At 37.8% G+C, this 22,959-nt stretch overlaps 1 protein-coding gene across 5 annotated transcripts in view; it reads left to right on the forward strand.

The window, feature by feature from the left end:
- The window catches only part of RALGPS2 (Ral GEF with PH domain and SH3 binding motif 2), a 135,099-nt gene that overhangs the window by 99,686 nt on the left and 12,454 nt on the right, over window positions 1-22,959 (forward strand). For 4 of the 5 annotated variants that reach the window (XM_026084673.1, XM_026084671.1, XM_026084670.1 and 1 more), the window contains 7 exons: window positions 2,418-2,485; window positions 3,159-3,294; window positions 4,308-4,459; window positions 10,266-10,320; window positions 14,189-14,266; window positions 15,803-15,908; window positions 16,654-16,746. In XM_026084673.1, coding sequence (XP_025940458.1) covers window positions 2,418-2,485; window positions 3,159-3,294; window positions 4,308-4,459; window positions 10,266-10,320; window positions 14,189-14,266; window positions 15,803-15,908; window positions 16,654-16,746 — 688 coding nt within the window. The remainder of the gene's footprint in view (window positions 1-2,417; window positions 2,486-3,158; window positions 3,295-4,307; window positions 4,460-10,265; window positions 10,321-14,188; window positions 14,267-15,802; window positions 15,909-16,653; window positions 16,747-22,959) is intronic. The other variant, XM_026084672.1, reaches the window with a different exon arrangement.

Below are 22,959 nucleotides of genomic sequence, written 5' to 3' on the forward strand. Positions count from 1 at the left end.
CATGTAGCACTCAATATTGAGTAAGATATGAATCCCACTATCAGATCTGTTTTATGTCATTTTTTCATCAGAACAAAGTCATCTGTGCATCGGGTCCTGAGTTCTTACCAAGGAGGGCTTGGAGCTTTTGCTTTAAGTCCTAATTTTATATTTTTATCCTTTGAGTAGGATTCACAGGGCGAATCAAATGTAAACACTTGAATTTGAAAAGCAAAGTGTTCTTCCCCTCCCCTTATACCACCCCAAACAGAGATTTCTACTTCCGTAATTAAAAGGTTGTTATATTAAGTGATTTGGCATTCAGTAAAACTGAGGGCTGGACATCTCTGATGAGAGACAGGAACAAGCCCAGAGGATGGGAAACCGGCTAAAGCAGATCTGTTGCACATGAGGAAAGTTTGTTCCCTGGCTGACCTGCTGGAGGAGGTTCCCACCCGTTCCCATCCTGCCTGCCCTGGAAGTCTGTCGCCGCAGTTGTGTTGAATCGGCTGCTTGTGTAGCTGCATTTTAATGGTGGGAGGGGGAGGCACACTGAAGGAACAGATTATCTTTTGGAAAAACAATAATTTATAAATGGCTTACCATTTAATAGCCCTAATTAGAATTTACTAGATGGCAACAAATAGGCGCCCTTCAGCTTGTGTCAAAGGACAGTTAACAAGGGCTCGAACGTCTGGCTTCCCTTCAAGTGTTACGGTCTTTAAGATTGGTTGGTTGCTCTCTGGAGCACTGTCTCTACGTTAATATGTAAGCACCCAGCTTTAACTTTTTGCTGAAGTGTTCTGTAGCCTGCTTTTGAAAGTACCGCTTGCTTATTACTGGGATTAAAGCTCTGTGGTTAAGCATTTGAAGAAGCAAAAAAGTTACTTAACTGCAGTGTTTGGCTCATCATGGTATATAGTTTTCATGAATTTCACAGTCCACCTTCCTCCTTCACTAGTTGGGAATCTATAGTAGCGGGAATTGTATTGCTGAAGGGGCTACAGTCACTTCACGCTATACAACCCAAGTTTTGATAGCTGGGAAATGGAGACAGTTGCATGTAACGCAGTGGCAGGACTACTATTCAGAAAGTCTGATTTTACGCTTAGAGTTATGTAGGTCCCCAAACTGAAATATGTATGGGGACAGAGTATATTTTGAAGAACCATTGTTACCATAAGAGAACAATTTACTTATCTCCTAAGGTGTCTGTGAAAAGGCTGAAGTTAGAAAACCATCACTGTGACTTGAATTCCTGTTTTCTCTTGCTAAGGAATTTTATTTAAGAACATTAAACTTTAAAGGTGTCATGAATCTGTGCTAAACTGCCTGGGAATGAGAGGGGGAGGAGCTGTCAAAATTTAAGCTTTTTCTCCTGAGAGTTGAATAGATGCTTTTCTAAACTTGCTAATTTCCAAGATTCTAGTTCTGCAATTTGAGCTAACAAGACACTCTTTTTTTTGAGGTTATCTGGTGAGCAATGTGTCCCCTTTGCAGCACTAATGGAGACACCTTTGAAAAGTGCTGAACTGTTTTAGAAAAAGCTTGAATGATTGACCCAGTCAAGTTGATTATACATTTTCCAAAACCCCTAGGAAGGATTTTGCTTCCTTAGGATAGTAACAGCAACAGAAGGCTTGGCCATGCACACTTGTGCACATACTTTCATTACTTTACTGAAAAGTTCAAAATACAAAATGTAGTAAATATAAATGTTTTTATCAAGATGGTGGGCAGTTGCTTGGTTTTCAGTCTTGTCAGTTGTTTTGCTAGGGTGGAGATAACTTCCCCGAGTCCCATGGAACTGCTGGTGGTCCCAGGGCCGTGCGGCCCCAGCTCATGTGTGGCTGCGTGTTCCCTAGAGGCTGGTGCCAGTGCAGACCTTCTCCTCTTCCTTAGCTCCTTCCACAGCACGACTTCTGCCCCAGCTTGGTACCAGCTCATAGCGAGCTTTCGCTTAGAGAGAGAGGGGGCAACTGGTGACTGTTTGGCTGTGGCCACACGTTGCTGCTTGCGGCTGCCTGTGTCAGCTGCCTGGTTACCTGACACAGAAGAGGCTGAAGTACTATTCTGTGGCCAAGGTTTTGTTAGAGAGTCTGGTCCTCCCATAGCATAATGCTGCAAACCTGTCCTGCTCCATGTGATCCAAAGCAATAGATTCATTTGCTGTGCTATGCCTTAGCATGGGATTTTTCTGAAGCTTGGGCCCTGCTGCAGCAGTGTTTTTTCCACCCAAAAGAAAATAGAAAGGTTGGGAATGCTATGTACTAAAGACAGTAACTGTGCAAGTTTTGTATTAACTTCATGACGTTTCTTGCAATTATAGAAACAAGAAGCTTTCAATTGTAAATCAAAAAACTTTTAGTATTCAAAAAATGTACTTTTATATCCTTTTATTTCCTGATAAAGTAATTTTTAATGCTTCTTTAATGCAGACTTTCATTAAAGATAGAACCAGGGACCAGCACCCCACATTCTGCTGCTTCCAGAGAAGATTTAGTAGGTAAATGCTTAACTATGAGAAGACTTCAGATGGTCAAATACTTTATTTTTGAGTTGTGAACATGGAAGATACTTGTCTGAGGATAGTAAAGAGGTGTGAAGTGTAAACACTGTATATTGGTAATAAAAACTCTAAAGCTGATCTCTTAAAAGATTTTTTTTCAAGGAATTGGATCAGGTTTTTTAGGTTCTTGTATGTATTGTTGCACTAACTTGTTAATGTTGTTTGGTGTGAAGTTATTAAATACTTATGCTTTGCTGTGTCTAGACAGAACAGCTTCATCTAAACCTCTTCTCAGAATAATATATTTCCAAAGACGTACATTGTTTCTGATCTATATCTGAAGTGGTTGAAGGTAGGAGTTTCAAAATGTGAGGATCAATAGGATGTGTTGAATGTCAGTGTGGCTAATGCAGCAAACTTAAGGACTTTCAAAATCCTTTTAACTAGATGAACTATTTAATAATTTGTTTATTTTTATCCTGTGCAAAAGAAACCAAATACAGTTTTTCTCAATAGCAATATGCATATGGCAGTGAGTTTTAAGGCTACATGGTATCTTTTACAATTTGAGTTTAGGAAGTTATTTGTGCAACTTGCCCACAGTTTTCTTAGAAGTATCTCTGATAGTAATTCTAAGATTATGCAGAAGTAATGTCTCTCTTGTTCCCAGGCTCTGAAGTCGGAGCATCTCCACAAAGTGGACGGAAAAATGTTGCAGCTGAAGGAGCCCTGCTGCCACCAACACCCCCTTCACCTAGGAACTTGATACCGCATGGACATAGGAAATGTCATAGTCTGGGATACAAGTCAGCATTTTATTTAATTTGAAAATCCTAAGCTTTGTGATGCACATTATGTATCATCTTTCAATATAAAGGCTTTACTTTGGGAAAGTAGTGTTGTTTATACACAGTATTTCACTTAAAGACCAATTTATGGTGAGAGAGCAAGCTCAAATATAATGGTAATTTCCCAAATGAAGATAAGTAGTCAAAATAGTCTGTGTGGCTATTGTGATAGTAAGTATGGGTCACAAAACACAACATGTTCTGTGTTCTGGAATAAATTGTGCATTTCTTACAATTTGTCTTCCATAAAACTGCTCAGGTGATGACAAAATGGATCTTCCTGAAATTTCTCCCATGGATCTCTTCATTGCATGCTTTAAGAAAAATCTGCTTCTTTCACATCAGTCATTAATGCTGATGTGATGTGATCTTACATAAGCATACATAAACTATCACTTACAATAGCTAAATTCTAGTGTAACTCTTTCAAATTAARACTAAAATAATCATTTTGCTGGTGGTATTATGGTGAGAGGTGGTTTGCAGGTGGTTATGTGATTTTTTTAAAGTAGTGGTATTAGTTTTTTTCCAGCTAGGTATACTTCTAATTAATATTTTGATCATTAGTCTCATCAGTCGTCTTGTCACTTTTTCAAAATGCAAGATTGTAGATATTTTGTAATTAAGCTCTTACCTTTTTATTGTATAAGTGTACCTGCTAGCCCCTCATTTCATGAACAGGAGTGGAATTCCAAAGTTTAATCATGTAAGTGTTACATTAAGACAAAAAGCCCCTAAGGTATAAGAATTAATCTTTTTAAGTCCTAATTTTCTCTTTGCTCCCAGAATGCTGTGCAGTTTTGATATTAACAGCTCATACAGGTAATATAGTTTGTACACTGTTGCTTATGACCCAAACCATGATTTTGTTTGGGGTTCAGAACACACTACATGGTATTTTTCAGGATGTTAAAGCAGCAACTTTTAAAAGGTATCAAAAGTAACGTAATTTTATCCTTATTTGTTCCTAGTTTCATACACAAAATGAATACGGCCGAATTTAAAAGCGCGACATTCCCCAATGCAGGACCAAGGCACCTACTGGATGACAGTGTCATGGAACCTCACGCCCCATCCAGAGGGCAGGCAGAGAGCTCCACACTTTCGAGTGGGATTTCCATAGGTGGGAACTGTAAATATAGTTGTGCAGCAAATGGGCTTTTAATAAAGATTTTTAGACCTGGAGATTATACAAGCAATGGTACTATTCTAAATTACCGTTTTAGAGCAAACTTGAGAAATGTAGGTATGAAAAGGCGGGGAAGGGGAAGAAAGCCTAGGACACAATTTCGTATTTTGTTCTTGTTTATTTTGTTAAGGCTTTCTGATAGATGATTGCCCTTCAAAACATTACCAATATTTCTGACATGCCAGCAGCTTGACTGTGATTGTAATGATGACTGTTGTTACTACTTGAAACACTATTGCGTTTTAAGGGCTCAGAGCTGTTTGGGCCTTTCCGATCCTTTCATATTGGAGGATCTGATATAGTCTGTCTTTACATCAAATGTCAAATAACGGGCCATGTAACAACAGTTTATGTAGGATGGTTGTATGTAGCGCTGTATCATTGTGATGCTTTGTCTAAATCATGAGAGCGTGTCAATTTGTGCATTTTTGTCGGAGCCTCATGCCAGAGTTCGCCTTGGCTCTTAACAAAAAGTTAAGAACATAATTTACAGTTCGGTGAAGCAATTTACAGGTATGTTAATGAAGATTCCTCTGGGCTTTTTTGGTTTTGTTTGTTTTCCGCTGGTGGACACACTAGGTTCAGATACATAAGGACACTTCCATTTGCATTTCTCCAGTTAGTTCTCTGATAAATGCTTTCAATCTGTGATAAAGAGATGAGTTACAGCATCACTAGACTTGAGATTCATGGCTGGATGAAATTATCTTCTGCATATTAGGATACTAAAACTGAGCAGTTAGTTTAGCTGTTTGCTTCTCTCTGTAAACTGGAAAGACACATACAAGTGATGATGGACATTTTATGGTTGTATTGTACTAAAAACATTCTGGAAATGGTGCATAGCATACCACATTTGTTTTGCAACAGTGTAATTCATCTTTCAAATATTAAGGATATACTGAGCAGGTATTTTTCTTTGCATCGAGTGATCCCTAAAGCAGCACCAATGCAGAAAGTCTCTCAGATATGGGATTACCTGAAAACAGGCCCATCTGTAAGGAGACGACTGTGGTCAGAAATCTTGGTCAGATGCTTTTCTTAATTTCAAGGTCCTGAGGCTGCTTGCGGACTTTCCACTCGTTCTGCAAAAACCTAGAACTCTCAGAGAAAAAAACTAAAGATGACCTCAGTTATGCTGGTTTCATGTACTTGGTCAAAACAGTTATGGTTCCTAGAATTACAAGACTGCGTTCAGCAGACAACCACGTATTATGCCAGAGTAAGGAAGATGTACATCTTATTCTGTTGCCCTCTTACTTTACAACATGAATGCTTGTTTCCTGAACAAAGGAAAAAATTCTTTTTTCCAGGAGGCCGAGGATAACCTAAATAAAAGCAAGAAATATTTGACCAGGCACACATTATATATATCAGATGAGAAATGTTTGTTCAATTCAGAAATGGAAGGAGAGGGATTCATCTTGTCTAAATTTGAGACAATCATAATTTAAACAGCTGCATTTGAGCTAGTCATCTGGAGCTCTTTATAATTAAACAGAGAAGTAGGATCTCCAAGGATATGATTCATCCCGTTCTTAGGTGGGTGGCTAAAAAGAGGTTCTACGATTCATGTCCTTAAACTTCACTTTCTTTCTGTTGACTGCACAGAGATTTTTGACAACTAACACAAATGAAAATATGGACAGATGAATACCACCCAAAGTGCTTCTGTTTTGTGCAGACAATTCAGAATTATATCTGCTTTTAGTAAATTTGCAGTAAAAGTTCATTGAGAGCCCTCTATCTGTTTGCTACCAGTAAGTCTACAGCTGCAAGATATTTTTGTTCTGTGGTCCCTCTGTACTGGTGGGGTCACTGTGTGGTCTTTCAGAAGAGTGAACTTCCCCTCTGAGATCTCAGCATTTATGTTGGCTGGGCGGAAGGAAGCACCTTCAAGCTTTTACCAAGTGTTCTTCTGCACATATTTGCCTGCTATTACCACCTCACATAAAAGTAGAAGAAATTAAGATGATGTTATTAGATCATGATTCTACTTAGAGATAACACGAAACTACTTTTATTCCTAAGATCTTTTTAGGAATACACCGTTTTCTAACACTCCCTAATTTGCTTATACTCTTTCTGTATTCTCTTACTCAAGCGTACCCTTTTAAGTATCTGTGCAGCAATGTTCAGCTTGCCTCCRTTAATATTTGCAGAGATTTTCAGCTTTCTTTATGATTTGGCTCAGCTATGGGACTGAAGTTCAGTTGTGAAGCTAAATCTGTATACAATGATTAGTTGCCCAAATAATTCTATAGGGGAAAGGGATAGTATAGAATAGTCTCCTCTTTTTTTATGTTGTATCTGTTGTGATTGTCCTCCTCTTAAGCTGCCTAACATACTGGATGCAAAGTAATCTTGCTTAAGAGGTTTTTCTAAGATTGCAGTCTCACGTCTATTAAGTACTGTACATGTAGAAGTATGACCACAGAAAGACTCAGCCTGGCATTGAGAATGTAGTTTTAGGTGCTTAAATTTTTGAAGGAAACACTGTTATACATTGTTCTCAGCCGTTTTGGATGCAAATCCAATTCTGACTTTGGAGTGTTTTCTTTTTTAGACTATTTCTTTTATCTTCTTATTTTTCCTAATCTTCAACAAGATGGATGAAAGCTCTGAAAAACTGAGGCCCTTGAACATTTGCTTTGGTTTTTGTGTTCTGGTGCTCAAGCATAACTTGAGTCTTTATTCTAATGGAATCAGAAAAATTAATGCTGCAGATACAAAGAAAGATATTTTAAATCCAGATGAATTAATTGAAGTCCCTTTAAGAACAGTATATTTTCAAATCTAAACTGGCATAAAATGCATACAAGAAAATCAACGTTTTAATGAATTACTCTATTTTAAAGTCACCATCTTGAAGTACTTGAATTCTACAAAGGATTATACTTCTCTTTTAATAAATGAAGTATAGGTGTAAGTGTACAGTGTGTACATGTACTTAGTTTTTTGGCAACCTACATGGTGGGGAAGAACTCTGCGCAGCCAATGTTTGTTTGATTCCTTGCCCTGTAGAACGCTGCTCAGGTGTTGAGGACTGAGTCGTCAGCAGTCTGCTTGAGATGATCAAAGGTGGGGTAGGGTTACAGGCAAAAGGAAGGTTGTATTTTGTTTTGTGTTCTTTAATTCCATTTAAATGTGTAAATAAATGCCTGCTATTGCAGTCTGCTTGTTTGTGATAGGGTAAATTCAAGAAGCATGTAATACTTTAGGCTGAAAACGCACATGAAGATGCATAGATTTGAGGGGAGAAGAGGGATATACAAGGGTTTTAGCACTCTTTTTCTTCCCCAACCTTTATTAGTCATCTTTGGTAGAGGGCATGCTCTGTGTGATTCAGGCAGCTATACTGACCCCCTATTTCTGCCCCATCTTTACCCATTTGGTTATGTATTTCTGCTTGGTTAATGCAACTCATTAACTGTCAGTGATGATCCTGTATGTTGCGTGTTGATTCTCTGGCGGCTTATTGTTTGAGCTATTTGCCAGTCTTTACCCCACACTTATTTGGCTAGCAAGCCTAATTTGAGCTTATTTAAACTTTATTTTATAGTAGTTAAATGGTACTGCAGTAGTTAAAATATCTGTGGGGATTTTCAGTATAGTAATGGACTCAACTGGGCAGAACATAACTTTAGGAGATGGAGTCCATCTCCATGAGTTTAGCAGGGCTATGCTATGCTATATCAACTGGTGATCTGGCCTACTGACCAATTTTTGTGTTTTCACATTAGAATTTCAAGTTGTATCGGGTCAGTGACTAGCTATAGTGACTAGAGCTCTGGAAACACTGTATAACGAGCCAGAAGAGTGTCGGTTGCACAGGGGGGAAAGAATTTTTAGTCTGAATACTTTTTAAACATTTTGGGGTTGGTTTGTTTATATTAACACCTGTTTAACTTTGGGGACTAGCTTATGGATAAAGGAAGCCTGTGTTAAAYGTTCCATATCCTCAAACTTTGAGCAATGAGTGGATGCTGTGACTGGAGGCAGGGGAAATGAGTATACCGTGCTACAGATATTCCCCTATCGCATAACGAGGAACCTAGCCTCACGCTGTTCGGGTGGCTACAGCCAAGACATCTGTATACTCACATCCACAAATCCAAACGTGCAAAATTCAGCCGCAGTATTCACTTCCATGTTCAGCTGCAGTACTAGACATCTACATTTAAAAAAATCCTGAAGTGCCTCAGAAGATCTGCACCGTGGTTTGTGAAATCCAATTTTGCCAGTTGCTGGTGTTTCTAAGGAAAAAGCCTTCGTGTTATATAGTAGTAGAGAACAACACCATTCCAACTTCTTTTAAAGCCATACAAGTAATCTTTAATTTTATCATCAGTAAACAAAACTAGGAAGACTGGCTTGTGCCAAGTGGTTTCTAATGTAAAGCTGAAAGTTGTATAAAAGATTACTTAGTTGAAAGGATTTAAACTACCTAGGATGTGTTATTAGGTTTAACCTGAAGACCTGCTTGAGGATGTCAAGTGAAAAAACGAATATTGAGTACATACTTGAGAAGAATTTAAGAAGGTGATATATTTTTAAAGTACTGAATGAATGAAATATTTCCAGTTGAGGTGATAGTCAAATAGTGTACTTAATGTTTAAGTAGAAATTGGCTAGGCACCTAACTTCTACTAAATTAAAAACAGTTCCTTTCACTTGTGTTTTGTTTTGGAGGGAGGGATGTAATGTATAATTTTTGCTTTTTTAGGAAAAGTGTTTTTGTGTCTGTGCATTAGAGCTTTTGTTGTGAAAAAGTCTTTTAGAAATGTTTAGAATCTAAAAAAATCCTATTATATGTTCTTTATAGATGTTAAACACAGGACACCTCAAACACTAGAAATCAACCTTTTCCAGGTTTCTGTTACGGTTTTTGAAAAACTATAGGCATCAAAACATCCAGCTGTGATCTGTAGCCTCCTGTTTTTCTATATTAACATTGTTTTAACAGGAGTAGTTGGTAATTTCTTTGTAGATTACACTTCTTAAGAGAAATATTTTGATTACGCATCCCCAGAATTCATTTAACTTTTGTAACTGTAGTGATACTGTAACAAGGATTATTACTTTCAGAAAGGTGATACTTGAGCTCTTTTTTACTAGATTGTTTTGCATCTTTAAAATAGCTTTTAAATGTTGCCGTAGAATGCATAGTGCAGTGTTTGAAATAGAGCTTTGTTAGCAAAGCTAACGTAGGTACTATCAAAATAATCAAGTGCAGTTCTAGTCATGTTAAAGTTGCACTTTTCATTAATATAAAGATAAATTTCTTTTGTAATAAGGAAATAAATAGGACTGTAGTTGTCCCTAAAAACTTCATTTTTTGGCTAGATGTGCAAGATGTTGGCTAGATGGCACTGGGATCCCAAAACAGTGGGCTTTTAGCAGTGGTTGACATGGATTCAGCTGAAACCAAGGAACAGAGATTTTCTGGAGCCAAAATCATGTATTGACTGGAAGTGGAGGCAAGGATGGGCATGGGAAGCTGGGCTGGGCTGAGACATAAAGAGCTAGCAGTTCTGTAATTCCAGGAACCAGTCCCTTCTAATCTCTACCTCGATTTAATTTGAAATTCCTGAAACAAATCCAAAAGTATTTTTGTTCTAGTATTATAGTGAAGTATTTGTTGCACATTTAATCTTAATAAATATTCTGAAAAGCAATTGACATAGTTGCACTAGTTAGTTTGATGATGAAATAAAGTATCATTGTTCTGATCTTTAAGGTAGCAGTGATGGTTCTGAACTTAGTGAAGAGACGTCCTGGCCAGCATTTGAAAGGTAAGAAAAACTGCCACTCAAAACAGGCATTTCTTTTTATTCAAACATTCTTGCTTAGAATCTCTGTCCTTGAAAATGCTTTATTTTAGTGATCCGTAAGTCTTCTGTCTGTAAGAATTTGAGAGCCAATATTAATAAACCGCAGTAAGTTCACATACTAACTTCTGGTAAAGCAGCTCAGAAGTAGCTTCTGCTTGCTAATAGTTAGCAGGGTGTTGTCTAATTGGATGTGTGTTTGCGGCTCAAATTCTTCTAACTAGACCAGCCAGAGTACCTCTAAACCCCAACTGATAGTCTGTTCTTATATATTTGCATATCTACTGTTCCCATGACCTGTTTTCCATTTTCACTTTGCCTGAGATAATACTGTCATCCTTGCTCCCTTTGTTCTTGCCATGGAGATCGTCACCCGTTTTGTTTCTCCCTTCAGTTCACTGTTACTGTCTCCCCTGTTTTACATGGGCAAGCACAGTACAGACCCTTGCTAATGTCTGGTTTTATGTAGTTCAGAATTAATGTCCTGCTGTTTATCTAAATACCTGCAAATACCCAGCTGGCATTGACCACTTCAGTCCTTTCTCATGGTGTATATGAGAGTGTGGAAAAAGACTAACAGCTATAGTTGAATACAGTGAAAAGCGGAAATTTCATCTTCCCACAACTCAGTAAGATGTGCCATAAAGTACGTAGTTTGCTGCTGTAACTCAATTTTAGGTAATCCATCAGCCTCAGAATTGCCACAGAGCACTTTTTCTACCATGCTATGAAGACATGTTTGGTAGAAATTTTTGTCAAAGAACTTTCTCTTTATAGTCAGGAACCGTGTCACAAACCTTATATTCTGCTTGCATTTATTGAGGCAGTTCAGTTGTTATGTATTACTCTTTGGAAGAAGCTTTGAAATTTGCTCAGTGCCAAAGGTTAACTCTGATAATTTCATCCTATAAATATGATTATATACAAGAGGAAATGCCGTTAGGGTTCCACTGGGTAAGAAGTAAGAGCATTTCATGTGAGCACAGAAAGAAAATAGGGTCAGAAAGGAAATCCATAACTTGTATGTGCCGTCTTTGGTGCAATTTGCAATATTAGAAAGGTTTTCTTCTTGCTCTTCCTTCCCTATTGCATTGCAGAATTAATCTAGCCCAGGTTCTCTCTCAGACCCAAAAAGTTGTATGGGAAAGCCTTAGACAAAGTAATGACCTGAGTGCTTTCATATCTCAAGAAACATAGGAAACTTAAATTTTAGTAAGCCTCAGGCTTAAGCTCATGTTTTTGGAGAATAATAATGCTCTCCAGAATTGTTTGTGTGGACTCCTGAAATACAGCAGAGGTTTTTCATCTCTGTCATAATGAGAACTGGCTAGCCTAGACTCCCCGTGAATTGAAAGGTTTGCTCCATGTTGAGCATAATTGTCTCAAGTTTCCTCCTCCTACTCCAAATTCCCCATGCCTTCAGTATTTTCTTCGTTCCTGAGAGCACTCTTTGGGAGCTCCATTCAAGGTTGCATGTTTCTGAGGAGAGGTTCTCTTGTCAGCTTCCCAGGAGAGGCACTGAGTTCTTCAGGAACATTCAAAACATCATGTGTGAAATTCCTGCAGATACGCAACACCCTTGCATCTATTCTTTGTATAAAACGATGAAACATGTTTTGGATTTTAATAGGTAATACACTGAAATACGTATGTTAAGTTATGTTAAGATGAGAAGAGAGAGCTCCCCAGTTTTGTTCTGTACAATGGGTTTCTATTCTTGTAAGAATTTTTATCCAAGCAAAGGAAAAGCATTAGTTGGCTGGAATTGATAGCAGTTAACAAAACTGGGATACATCAAGTTGTCTTAATGACTACTTCCTATATCATGCGAGTGGGAAGACAATATTGCCCAGTGATTTGGCAACAGGGTCTTTGGGTAGGAGGGCTTAAATCAGCACAATATGCCTAGCAGGAACAAATGAGATTCACTTCTTTGTTACCTGGGAAATCCATGTGTGGAATATCAAATATTCTTCTTTTTCCTAGCCCTCCTGCTGTTTGTAACTGGGAAACGCAGAAGGGATGAGACCTAGAGTCACTGATTGTTTATAAGAGCAAAGGAAACTTGGTCTGAAACTTGAGAAAGAGCTTTCAGGAATGGGAGTCCCTTTAGGCTAATCAAAATTTAGTCAGAAAGGACTTTAATTCCAAGTCCTGGCAGTTGTATCCTGTGAGGGTAGTATTCTAAGTGACCCGTCAGTCTCATTGGTTGTCATCCTGAGTGTCTCTGAATAGATTTACCTGAAATAGCTCGAATCCAGAGTGATAGTCTCCTTGTTATGCAAAAACAAGCTTAAAGGTAAGAAAAAAATGTATTTTGTTTGCATGCAAAATATATGTACATGCAGATATACAACTCATATTACAGTTTTGTTTTCTTTCATCTTAACTATTGCTTTGTTTGTCTAAATCTTGAATATATTTTAAAAAATCATAAATTCAAGGATTTTTATTATGCTGAAAATTGGGCTTATTCTGGAAAAGATTAGTAGGTGGTAATTCATTTGTAGCATGTTGGTAATTCTCCCTTCAGCAAAGGAAATAGTTTCAGCTGGTAAGAAATGAAAATTGTACTTTTTGTTTAATGCTATTGATCTTTGTGTCCCTTCTTTAAAACTCTTACTTTCCAGGATTTTGTTTGCCTGCTGTATGCTCTTCTGAGTTCACATTAAAACCTGAAAATGTTACTTGTTTAGATTTCCCATGTTGAGAAATATTGGCTGTCCATACCAAAACAGCTTTTCAACTAGTACAAAGTACCTCTGACAGGGGACAGTTTATTAAATTTGTAAGAGATGCAAGAGATGTCACCTGTAAACTTCTCACATTCTTGTATTTAACCATCTGCTTTCTACAGAATTAGAGCTGATTTTCAATCTTTCAAGATAATAAAATTACAAAAGCAGAGATTTAAAAAAAAAAAATGGGGCAACATTATAGCAGTATAAATTGGTGTATATATTTATATTTCTACTGACTTAAATGGCATTCTGTCAAATAAGGATCTGGTCTGGAAAACCAGCTTTGAATGAAGCAAAGTAGTGTGTTCGAAAGATAAGTCTAGAACCCAAGTCCTGGATATGGATAAACATATAGATCAGATTAAGGGCTCTGAAATGTGAAATTTGTATGTAGAAGTTTAAAGCCTGTATGAATTGGAGAATTGCAATGTTGCTAAGCTTACTTCAGTGTTACTTAGCACAGCAGTATTTTAGGCAGTGAGTGTCAGTCAATACCAAGGTACTGATCTGCTGACTTTCTTCAAACAGCATGGGCTTACTCAAGTGAAATGGCCATATTTTTTCTGTAATATGTATGATTTAAGCAGATACTATATCATAGCAGACGGTCCTGTTTTTCATTGAGTTGTTGACTTCAGTGGTTGATTTGAAGAAGTAATGCCAATATGTAAAACTGTTTAGCAAATTTTTTATTCCTCTCAGCCCAGCAGTGTGTGCCGACTTACAGAATTTGAAACCTCTGGCTTTTGTAGTAACATCTTTAGTGAGAATTTAAAGACAGCAAAGCTTTCTTCATGTTGCCCCTTTATATTTTGATTTAATCTAAGAAAACGCAGACTTTGTTCTCAAAATTTATTAATCTTCAATACCAATAAAACACCTCAGTATTTGAGTAGTGACAAAGAGAATATCTGCTCAAATAAAAAATATCTATCCCTTGATGCATTTTTCTGAATAAAGTTATCCTCTGTTTCTTACATAGAAGTGGCTTTGTGACACACACACAAAGTTGTTACGCTGTTGTAGGAATCATGCTGTTTGTGTGAATAAAAGTATATGTAATACGTACAATTTATAATGGAATCCAACAGGAACAGGTTGTACCATTCTCTCGGCCCGGGGACAAGAGTGGCACGAAATGGCTATCGAGGCCACATGAAGGCCAGCAGGTACAATCTCCCCTGCACACAGAGGTCACAAACTTTCCCTCTGGTGTTGGTGATTTAGTTTAATAATTAAGTGGGTGTTTTCTGGTGCTATCTTTCTAACTTGTGTGACAAAATAAAGGCAGGGACCTTTTTGTTTTTTAAACTTCGAGCTTTCTTCTTCTATGACTTAATCACCATATGGGCTTGTGTTCATTCTGGTCTGCAAATCCAAATTCTGAACCATTGCATCTTTATATCAAGATGTTTGACCGTAGATAGCTTCTCAACTGTGTGTCACTGTGTGGTGGTGTTGGCAGTGCTCATGTGGGCAACAAAGCTGCTGCTTGTGCTAATGGATGGCATTCAAGATGTTTTCTTTGCTAACAGTTTTTAATTGAATTTATGCTGTTTCCCCTTTCCCTGAAGTAACAGATACGGTTAAAATGAGTCATGCATTAAAATTGGCTCCAACTCATTGAATACAGCATTCTTTGAAAGGCGTCACAGTCATATTATTCATTATGCTGAGTAACTGAGCTGCAGGTTCTGCGTGCAGCGGTGTGGCACTGTAGCCGTGCAAGAGAGAGGTTTTATTTTTAATTTTTTTTCACATTAAGAAGCAAGCATTCTTTCAGTGACTTAAGCTCATGTTCATGTCAACGTCCAAAACTATCTGCATATCCTTGGCAGTGGTTGCAATGAAAATACTTGCTAAATTTCTATTTACTTTGAATACACTCAAGTGTTAGGATGGATAAGAGGCAAATCCTGGTTTATTTGCAAAGATGTTTCAGGCACTGTTTAATGTTTCTAGAAAACTGGGCTCAGCAATTTAGTTGCATATTCTGACTGGCATTTACTGAAATGATTCCTGTTGTAAATTTTTTTTTTCTAACTGAAAATGTTATTTAAGCTGGTCAGCTTCATAATTTTAATAAAACTAGTTTTTTTGTTTCACAGTTCTGTACCGGGCATGTGTTTTGGGCCTTTCCTCTTAGACCCTACACAGGGTGGATGATTAGTAGAGCACCAGATGCATTAAAAAACCTTAAAGCTGTGGTTCAGGTTTCTGTTCTTTATCACTGCTCCTGCCACTGTTCTTGCTTTCAGATATTTTTAAAATTGTGCATGTTTGATTGAGCTTTTGCTTCATTTTTGATGTGTTAATGATTCTAGTGTTTCTAACAAAAACCACTGTCTTTCCTGCAAGGGCTCAAGGAGAGGTTTTAACAGATGCAAAACAATAGGAATATACTATGAATGTTTGCCAATTAGAATTAATTTTTCTTGAATTTTAGTTGTCTTGAGTGTTAATTTCTTTAGTTATAGATTACCTGCTTGGCTAATTAATTTTATGATCACTTTTGCTTGTGATTGTAAATTCCACAGTAGCAATCCCTTGTAACAGCCAAAGTCTTTTTCCGCAATGAAGTCCAATAAATAAAAAGCTGGCACTTCTAAATTAAAATACAGATGTTTGCATTAGCTTGAAGTAATGATTGGAGAACTACTTTAGGAAAAATATTTTTTCACACTATTTTTAAATGCTCCTTTCAGCTCTCTAGAATCGGAAGATTTGGCTGTTCATTTGTATCCAGGAGCAGTTACTATTCAAGGTGTTCTCAGGAGGAAGACTTTGTTGAAAGAAGGCAAAAAACCTACTGTAAGATTTCTGAATTCTTTTTCTCACCTTCTTCCTTTGCCCAATTATAAAGACAGTAAAATGGCCATGGTACAACTAAGCTGAGTGTCTTTGATCTCCTTTGCTTTGCTGTTAAGGCTTAGGGGCACTGACAGAGTTTGCATTCTTCTATTTGGTGGATTTATTCAGATTATAAGGCTATGCTCATAATGTAGGGAGAGGAAGCAAAGTGTAATGCTACATAAGATTACATACAATTACAGATAAAAACTTTAAAACAAAGAAGGAGCACATTTTATCTTCCTGAATGGTAGGTGGGTCCTGACAATTTATTAATAGGTAGTAACCCTGAATAGTTGCATTGCAAATGTTTTGATATGAATTGTATATCAGAATATGTATTTTAATTCTTGACAGTGGGGGACACTTTATGGCTGTACATATAATGCAAAAGAAAAGGGATAGATGTATTCTGTCTAGCTCAATGAAGTGTTCCATAAAGGGCACAAAAAGTAAAAGATGAGATACAGAAATCTTTTATCAAATTAGTGAGGAAAAGCACATGTTGCTTTTGCATTTCTAGATTCTTAATGCATTTATGGACCTATATGAATCTAACTAGAAACAGTGGAATTGAAAAAATGAATGATGGCTTGGCTGAACAGTTAGTGCTGTCATTTTATTGCAGAATGATGTCAACTATTTTATAGCTCGATAATACAAAACACTTCACTTATTTGTCTTTCTTACTTTTTTCTCTCCCTAGGTAGCATCTTGGACAAAATACTGGGCAGCACTGTGTGGAACTCAACTCTTCTACTACGCTGCAAAGTCTCTGAAGGCTACAGAGAGAAAACATGTATGTTTAGGCATCTGCCAAAATTAAAATGTGCTTTCCTGATGTAAACACAGAGAGTAGTTTAGGACTTGCTTGATTTCTAGTCAGCACTATCCTGTCTTCCAGTCAGTCTGTCACCTCATAATGGATATGGCTTAATGGAAATATCATGCACTCTTACATGCTACTCCAGGAACATCTGCTTTGCATATGCCATAGGTCTCTCTGAAATTGTTGGTTTGGAAAGAAGGGAGCTATGCCTTTGGGTCTGCCTGCTTTTCTAAGGTAGAAGTTGCATCTTTTGGTGATCTCCAAGCATTGCAATTGGTTGTTCCTACTTGAAATTCTAACAAGCATTGATGTGGAAAGACTGAGAAGTCACTACATATGAAATTAAACATGTCCTGATTTCATTTATCTGGTAAAATTAGACTACTCTCTGCTTTTTCTGTCTAATCCTGTAGTCTCTTAACTACTACTGCCTCCAAAATGCTGTGTATGTTACGCAGCGAGCCAGCTCATCACATGATGTTGGCTTTCCTCTCATTCACTGCACCTTCATTTGAAAGAAGCTAAAAATACTTTGCTTATGTGGGAAAGTAATAAAAGGATTTTCTGTAGATGTTCTAGGGATGTTATGCTGTGTCTAGTTCACTTCTCCCTTCACTGGTTAGTTATAAAGGAATAGGGTGTGCCACAGATTATCTCTGCTAGGAAACTGGATAAAATTTGAGTGGTCTTTTTGTGAGTTCATTCTCTCCTGTAACCATTAATTCTAGACAGTTGCCCTGGCCAGTGTTTCAGTTTAATTTATGACAACTGTCGCTGAAGAACATTTGTTTTGCATAAAGTTATGTAATTTTAGAAACTGAGATGTGCTCTGGAATCCTAGAAAGGAGACTATCTTATTTCTTTTTGGCACAAAATACTGTTCCCTGATTTCTAGCATTTTTGTATTCAGAGGGCAGACCTTAGAACAGAAAATTCAAATATCCAGAAGTCTACTAAATCAGAAATCCTATGTGTAAAGTTTGTGTATAATGTTGCCTTAATTTACAAAACAAATTGAGTATTCTTCATTTTCATTGAAAGTAGTTAATTAGGAAATAATATTCTACTACGCAGTCATTTGAATAGTAGGTAGCTATTTGTAGAAAGGCTTGCATAATTTCTTTACCATCATCCATCTGCCTCACCCTTGCTGGCTTTGATTGCTTAGGTGAAAGCTAAACTGATCCTACTTAATTTGTTCTGTCAGTTAAGAATGACTATCCTGGTCCAGACCAAAGGCCTGTTAGCCAAGCAGCCTTTCTCCAGGGTGTCTAGAAAAGTTTGTGTTTGTATTCATTTGCCTCTAGTATCAGTGAAAAACTTAGGGAATGACTCTGCCTCATTAAAAGTAAAGGTAGTTGGAAGGAGCAGGCTCGTAAGCTATTATGAGCAGAAATGTGAAGTACTGAAAATGCAAACTGTTAAAGTAAATTAAAAGAAACAACCAAAAGAAAACTTGCACTGATATTATGTCACCAACAGTTGGTTGCTTGCTTTCTCTGGAAGCACTGAGAAATGGAAAAGAAATTTTTCCTCATGTCAGACATTGTGCTGCTATTGCTGATGTGATGCCTTTAGGCTTTGTGCCAGAACTGTACTTTTTTTTTTTAAGAACAGAATATGCATTCTGTAAATCTCTTTAGTTCGTTGTTTCTTCTGTCAGAATATATTGCATGATGGAAGATTTTACCATACTTGAATCTATTCAACCAGAAGCTTTTTCAGTACTGCAAGGTCCTGCCCCTGGGGAGGAGTAACCCCATGCACCAGGACAGACTGGGGGCCAACTGTCTGGGAAGCAGCTTTGCAGAGAAGGACCCTTATGTCCCCTCATGGCAAAGAAGTCTAACAGTATCTGCATTAGGCAGAGTATTGCCAGCAGGTTGAGGGAGGTGATCTTTCCCCTCTACTCAGCACTGGTGAGGCCACATCTGGAGTGCTGGGTCCAGTGCTGGGCTCCCAGGCTGAGCTACAGGAAAGACATGGATTTACTAGAACAAGTTCAGCGAAGGGTCACAAAGATGATTAAGGGAATGGAGTATCTCTCATGTAAGTTGAGGCCAAGAGAGCAAAGAATGTTTAGCCTGGAGAAGAGAAGGCGTGGGGGGGGATCTTGCCAGTGTTTATAAATATCTGATGGGAGGGAGTAAAGAAGATGGAGCCAGACTCTTCAGTGGTGCCCAGTAACAGGATGAGAGGCAAAGGACACAAACTGAAACATAGGGAGTTCTGTCTGAACATAAGAAAACACTTCTTTACTGTTGAGGGTGGTTAAACATTGGAACAGGTTGCCCACAGAGGTTGTGGAGTCTCCATCCTTAGAGACAGTTGAAACCTGACTGGATGTGGTCCTGGGCAACCTGCTCTAGGTGACCCTGCTTGAGCCAAGGAGGTTGGACCAGATGGATCTCCAGAGCTCCATTCTAACCTCAACAATTCTGATTGTGTAAAAGTGTTCTTAAAAATCTAAATAACACAGAACTTTGGGGGGAGGGAAAAAATTGCATGACTGGTAATTTTATTGTTTGGGAAGTAAGTATATCACATTTTTATATGGTCCATTTGCTTATACATTTCCTTCAGAATAACAGTTTTAATCATTCAAATGTTTTTTCTTTCTTTAGGAAAAGTAAATGAAGTAAAAATAACAAATGTAAAAATTCAGATCTGGTATCTGATCATCTTGAGTCTCTGTTGGTACAAAAACCTTTACTTTGGTCTTGACAATGGAGTCGTATCCATTTAGAATGCTCTTTCAGAAATCATTTTCAGAATTTGAAAAATCATTTTCATTAAATGAACTTTTCCTATCCCCCAAATCACTCTGATTTGTTGCAGTATCTAGAACTAAACTGCTAGTGAACTGAGACAAGTTCTTAGCAAGCTAAACATGTCTAAGAATGTCTTGCATCCTTATGCTCTCCTATTTATTTGTTCAAGGATATGCCAGCAGATTAATAACCAAGTTTACAAATGGAGGCTAGGAGACCTTAAAATCCATAATGTGGGCAGGCTTCTGATAGGTGGTGAATGCTGAGCCGAGTTTGAGCAGTGAAGTTCCCAGGAAAGGGAGGATGGAACAACCTTAATAAAATGCAATGCCTGCTAGAGCAGATTTGTTTCAACAGTTGTTTCTAGAGAATGGGACTGAACTATCCAGCACAGCCTTGGGTTTGTCTATATGCAGCTGATGTCTTGCTTTTAGCTCTTTAAGGCAGCAAACATTTTTTCTGCTTCTGTATACAAAGAGTGGTATGAAGCCCAGGCCTGTAATTTGGTTTCCCAAGTGCAGTGATAATTAAAAGGCGATCCAAACTGTAGCTAGTAGGAATTGTATTATTTTAATCAAGTAAATAGCTCACTGTGAGTAGATGTATCTGCTCCAAAGGTTATCATCACCCAGAGTATAATCTTTATGCTGGAATTAAGATGGAAGATATCCCGGTAACTCCTGTGGGAGACTGAGATTGGGAGGGATAGGAGGAGAGGCCTCAGTTTATTAAGCAGCCTAATAATAGGTGATCAATAACTTTGTTCAGTTAGTCTGCCCATGTAGTACCTTTTGCACTTTCATTGGTGGTTTAGATTTCCATCCATGTCGCTGCAGAGTTATTGTACCAAAGCCTCAGCTTTTGTTCTGGAGTTTATGATGACAAGGATCATGCTTCAGTTCATACTTTTTTGTAATTTCAGAATGAAAGTTTAATCAAGGGAGAATAAATTGTAGGTGGGCAGCAGTTACGTGGGATTCCTTTTATCTAAAATATTCCCGACATCTTCTGCAGCCATGTAGAAATCTCTCTCTGCAACTTCTTTTCTCAAGGCCTCGGTGACAAGGAAAGGAGCGCTGGAAACAACAAAGTCAGTCTGTGCTATATAAAGTTTCCTGGCCAGGGCTCTCATGGTAAATAACTGTCTTGATTATAGGCATGCGTTTGGCCGTTCTGCTGCTGTTGCTTCAGGCAGCTGAGACTGAGGACTTGGAATGCGCGGGCACTGGAAGCTCTTCCAAGCTATAATAGCCAAGCTCGTCGGAAAATTACCTCATAAAAATCCCAGTGTAATCCAACAAAAAGGGCAAGAAATCTCCTCCTTTTTAGACAAAGGCAGGCCAGTTCTTCTTGACGTGCCTGGGGTCAAAGAAAAAGGAGCGCTTCCAGTGCGTATTCTAGGCATGATTCTGATCCAAAGGAAGAGGATGCTTTAGATACCTGGATGAGACAAATTTTGTTAGCTCTGGATAAATTTCAGTGTGGGTTGGTTGTTTTGTTTTTCTTGTGTTGTGCTCGCCAGGTAAGACTACTGTATGGAATGAGCTTTGTATGTTAAGTAGTGAACAGGTTTCAGTTATTAATGTGGTAATGAAAAATTGTCTATAATGAGTACATGAACTTTCGAGCGCAGAGATGAGGTACAGGAGAATCTCAGACGAATGTTTGGAGAACGCTTAAGGTTTTCTCTTGTGTTTGAATGGTACCCACAGTAAGCATCCATGATAAAACTTACAGCACTTCTGCACCTTTAGAAAAGGTCGATAGTGAAAATAGCCATATTAAAATTAGTCTTAGAGAAAAGCATTTTCGTTGAAAAATGAGAATACATCAATAAGGCTGCTCTTCAGGGATTGGGATGGAAAAGTTTGTGTGACAGTATAGCATGCTCAAGAGACTTTTCCATGTTTGTAGATATTTGGGAAACAGACTTTCTGAGCCTTTGCTCTCAAGAGAACCTTTCTCCGTTTCAAACCTTTCCTCTGCATGTTGTATACAAAATTGTACCCATTCACTGGAGCTCTAGAAAACTTGACAGTTGTTGCTCAAACACTTTCACTGACATGCACTGCTCAAGAATGCTGTCATTCTAGGAGGTGTGTTCAGCCACTGAGAGAATGATTTGAATATTAGAAAGCTGTAAAGTTCTGACAGAAGATGAGGAGGAAAACTGTAGGTGCCAAGAGGTTGGAATGAAAAGTCTGCTCAAATTAATTCAGAGTTCTTGATTCAAAGATTTATGTATAAATGCTTTTAAGCTCTGAAGAACAACAAAAAATGCTAGTTATGTGAAGCCTAGCACCAGAGCTGTGTAGTTTTCTATGTATATAATAAGACAGTGTCAATCCAGTGGCCTGTATGAAAAGGCAAAGAGAAACCAGAAACATTAAATTACAATGAAGCTTTCATTCCCTTCAAGTGAACAAAGCCGACTTGCTGTTAGCAAGGCTCTATGCATCAGTGGAGAATGAACTGCCTTGGGGGACTGTGTAAACACGGAATACAAATCCGGCAGTGCAAATGGATGGAAAGCTGACAAGCGTTTAGAGCGATGATGGATTGATGCTGGCAGGAAGCTCTTCCCCAGTGTGGACCGTTTTATTTCCTGGAGAAGCACCATGATTAAATAATTGTTCTGAAAGTTTTAAAAAATCTTGCAGTGGTGATTTAAGAAAAAAAAAAAAAGCAAGCTCTAGCAGTTTCAGTTGCATTTCACATATTGTAGGTCTACTGTCATCACGTATTTGCTCTTAGCCACCTTGGTTATATGTCATTTATTTTCATGAAACTCTAAAAATATGAGTACAGTTCAGGAGCTACAGTGCTATCCTGTAACCCATTAAAACCTCTTTGTGACTTAAATTTCCACATCTGTAAAAATAATTACCTATTCATGCTGTTGTAAGGCTCTTTGAAGTTTGCATTTTGCTGATCACTTAAATGCAGGTCATCATCTTATTTTTGAAGACAGCGTCTTCAGTGAGTCCATAACAAGCCCTTCAGATATACTTTCACTTTAAAAACAACAACAGAAACTCATGAGCAATCTTCTTATTTTATTCCCTTTTCAGTCTGTGTCTCTTCTTTCAGATAGAACTTCCTTAATATATTTCATTACTCACTGCAAGGCATTGATAAATGATTCTTCAAAGAAATTCTGGTTTCTGTTTGGAAGGAACTAATATTCCTATTATTCAGCCCTCGCTTCCTTTGTGTAATGAAATATTGTCTGATGCAGCTTTTTAATTTATTTCTTTAAAAGTGTCATTTTCTTTTGAGGTGTTACCAAAGTTATCCATCTCCCAAAGGCTRCAGAATGACTTTAGTATATGTGGTTCTACAAGTTTTATGAGGAATGGTCTTTTCCCACAATTTTATCCACAGTGATACCAAAACCAGCCATGCATTTTGA

The sequence above is a fragment of the Apteryx rowi genome, unplaced genomic scaffold (assembly GCF_003343035.1).
Source record: "Apteryx rowi isolate R43461 unplaced genomic scaffold, aptRow1 scaffold_65, whole genome shotgun sequence".
NCBI classification, from domain to species: Eukaryota; Metazoa; Chordata; class Aves; order Apterygiformes; family Apterygidae; genus Apteryx; species Apteryx rowi.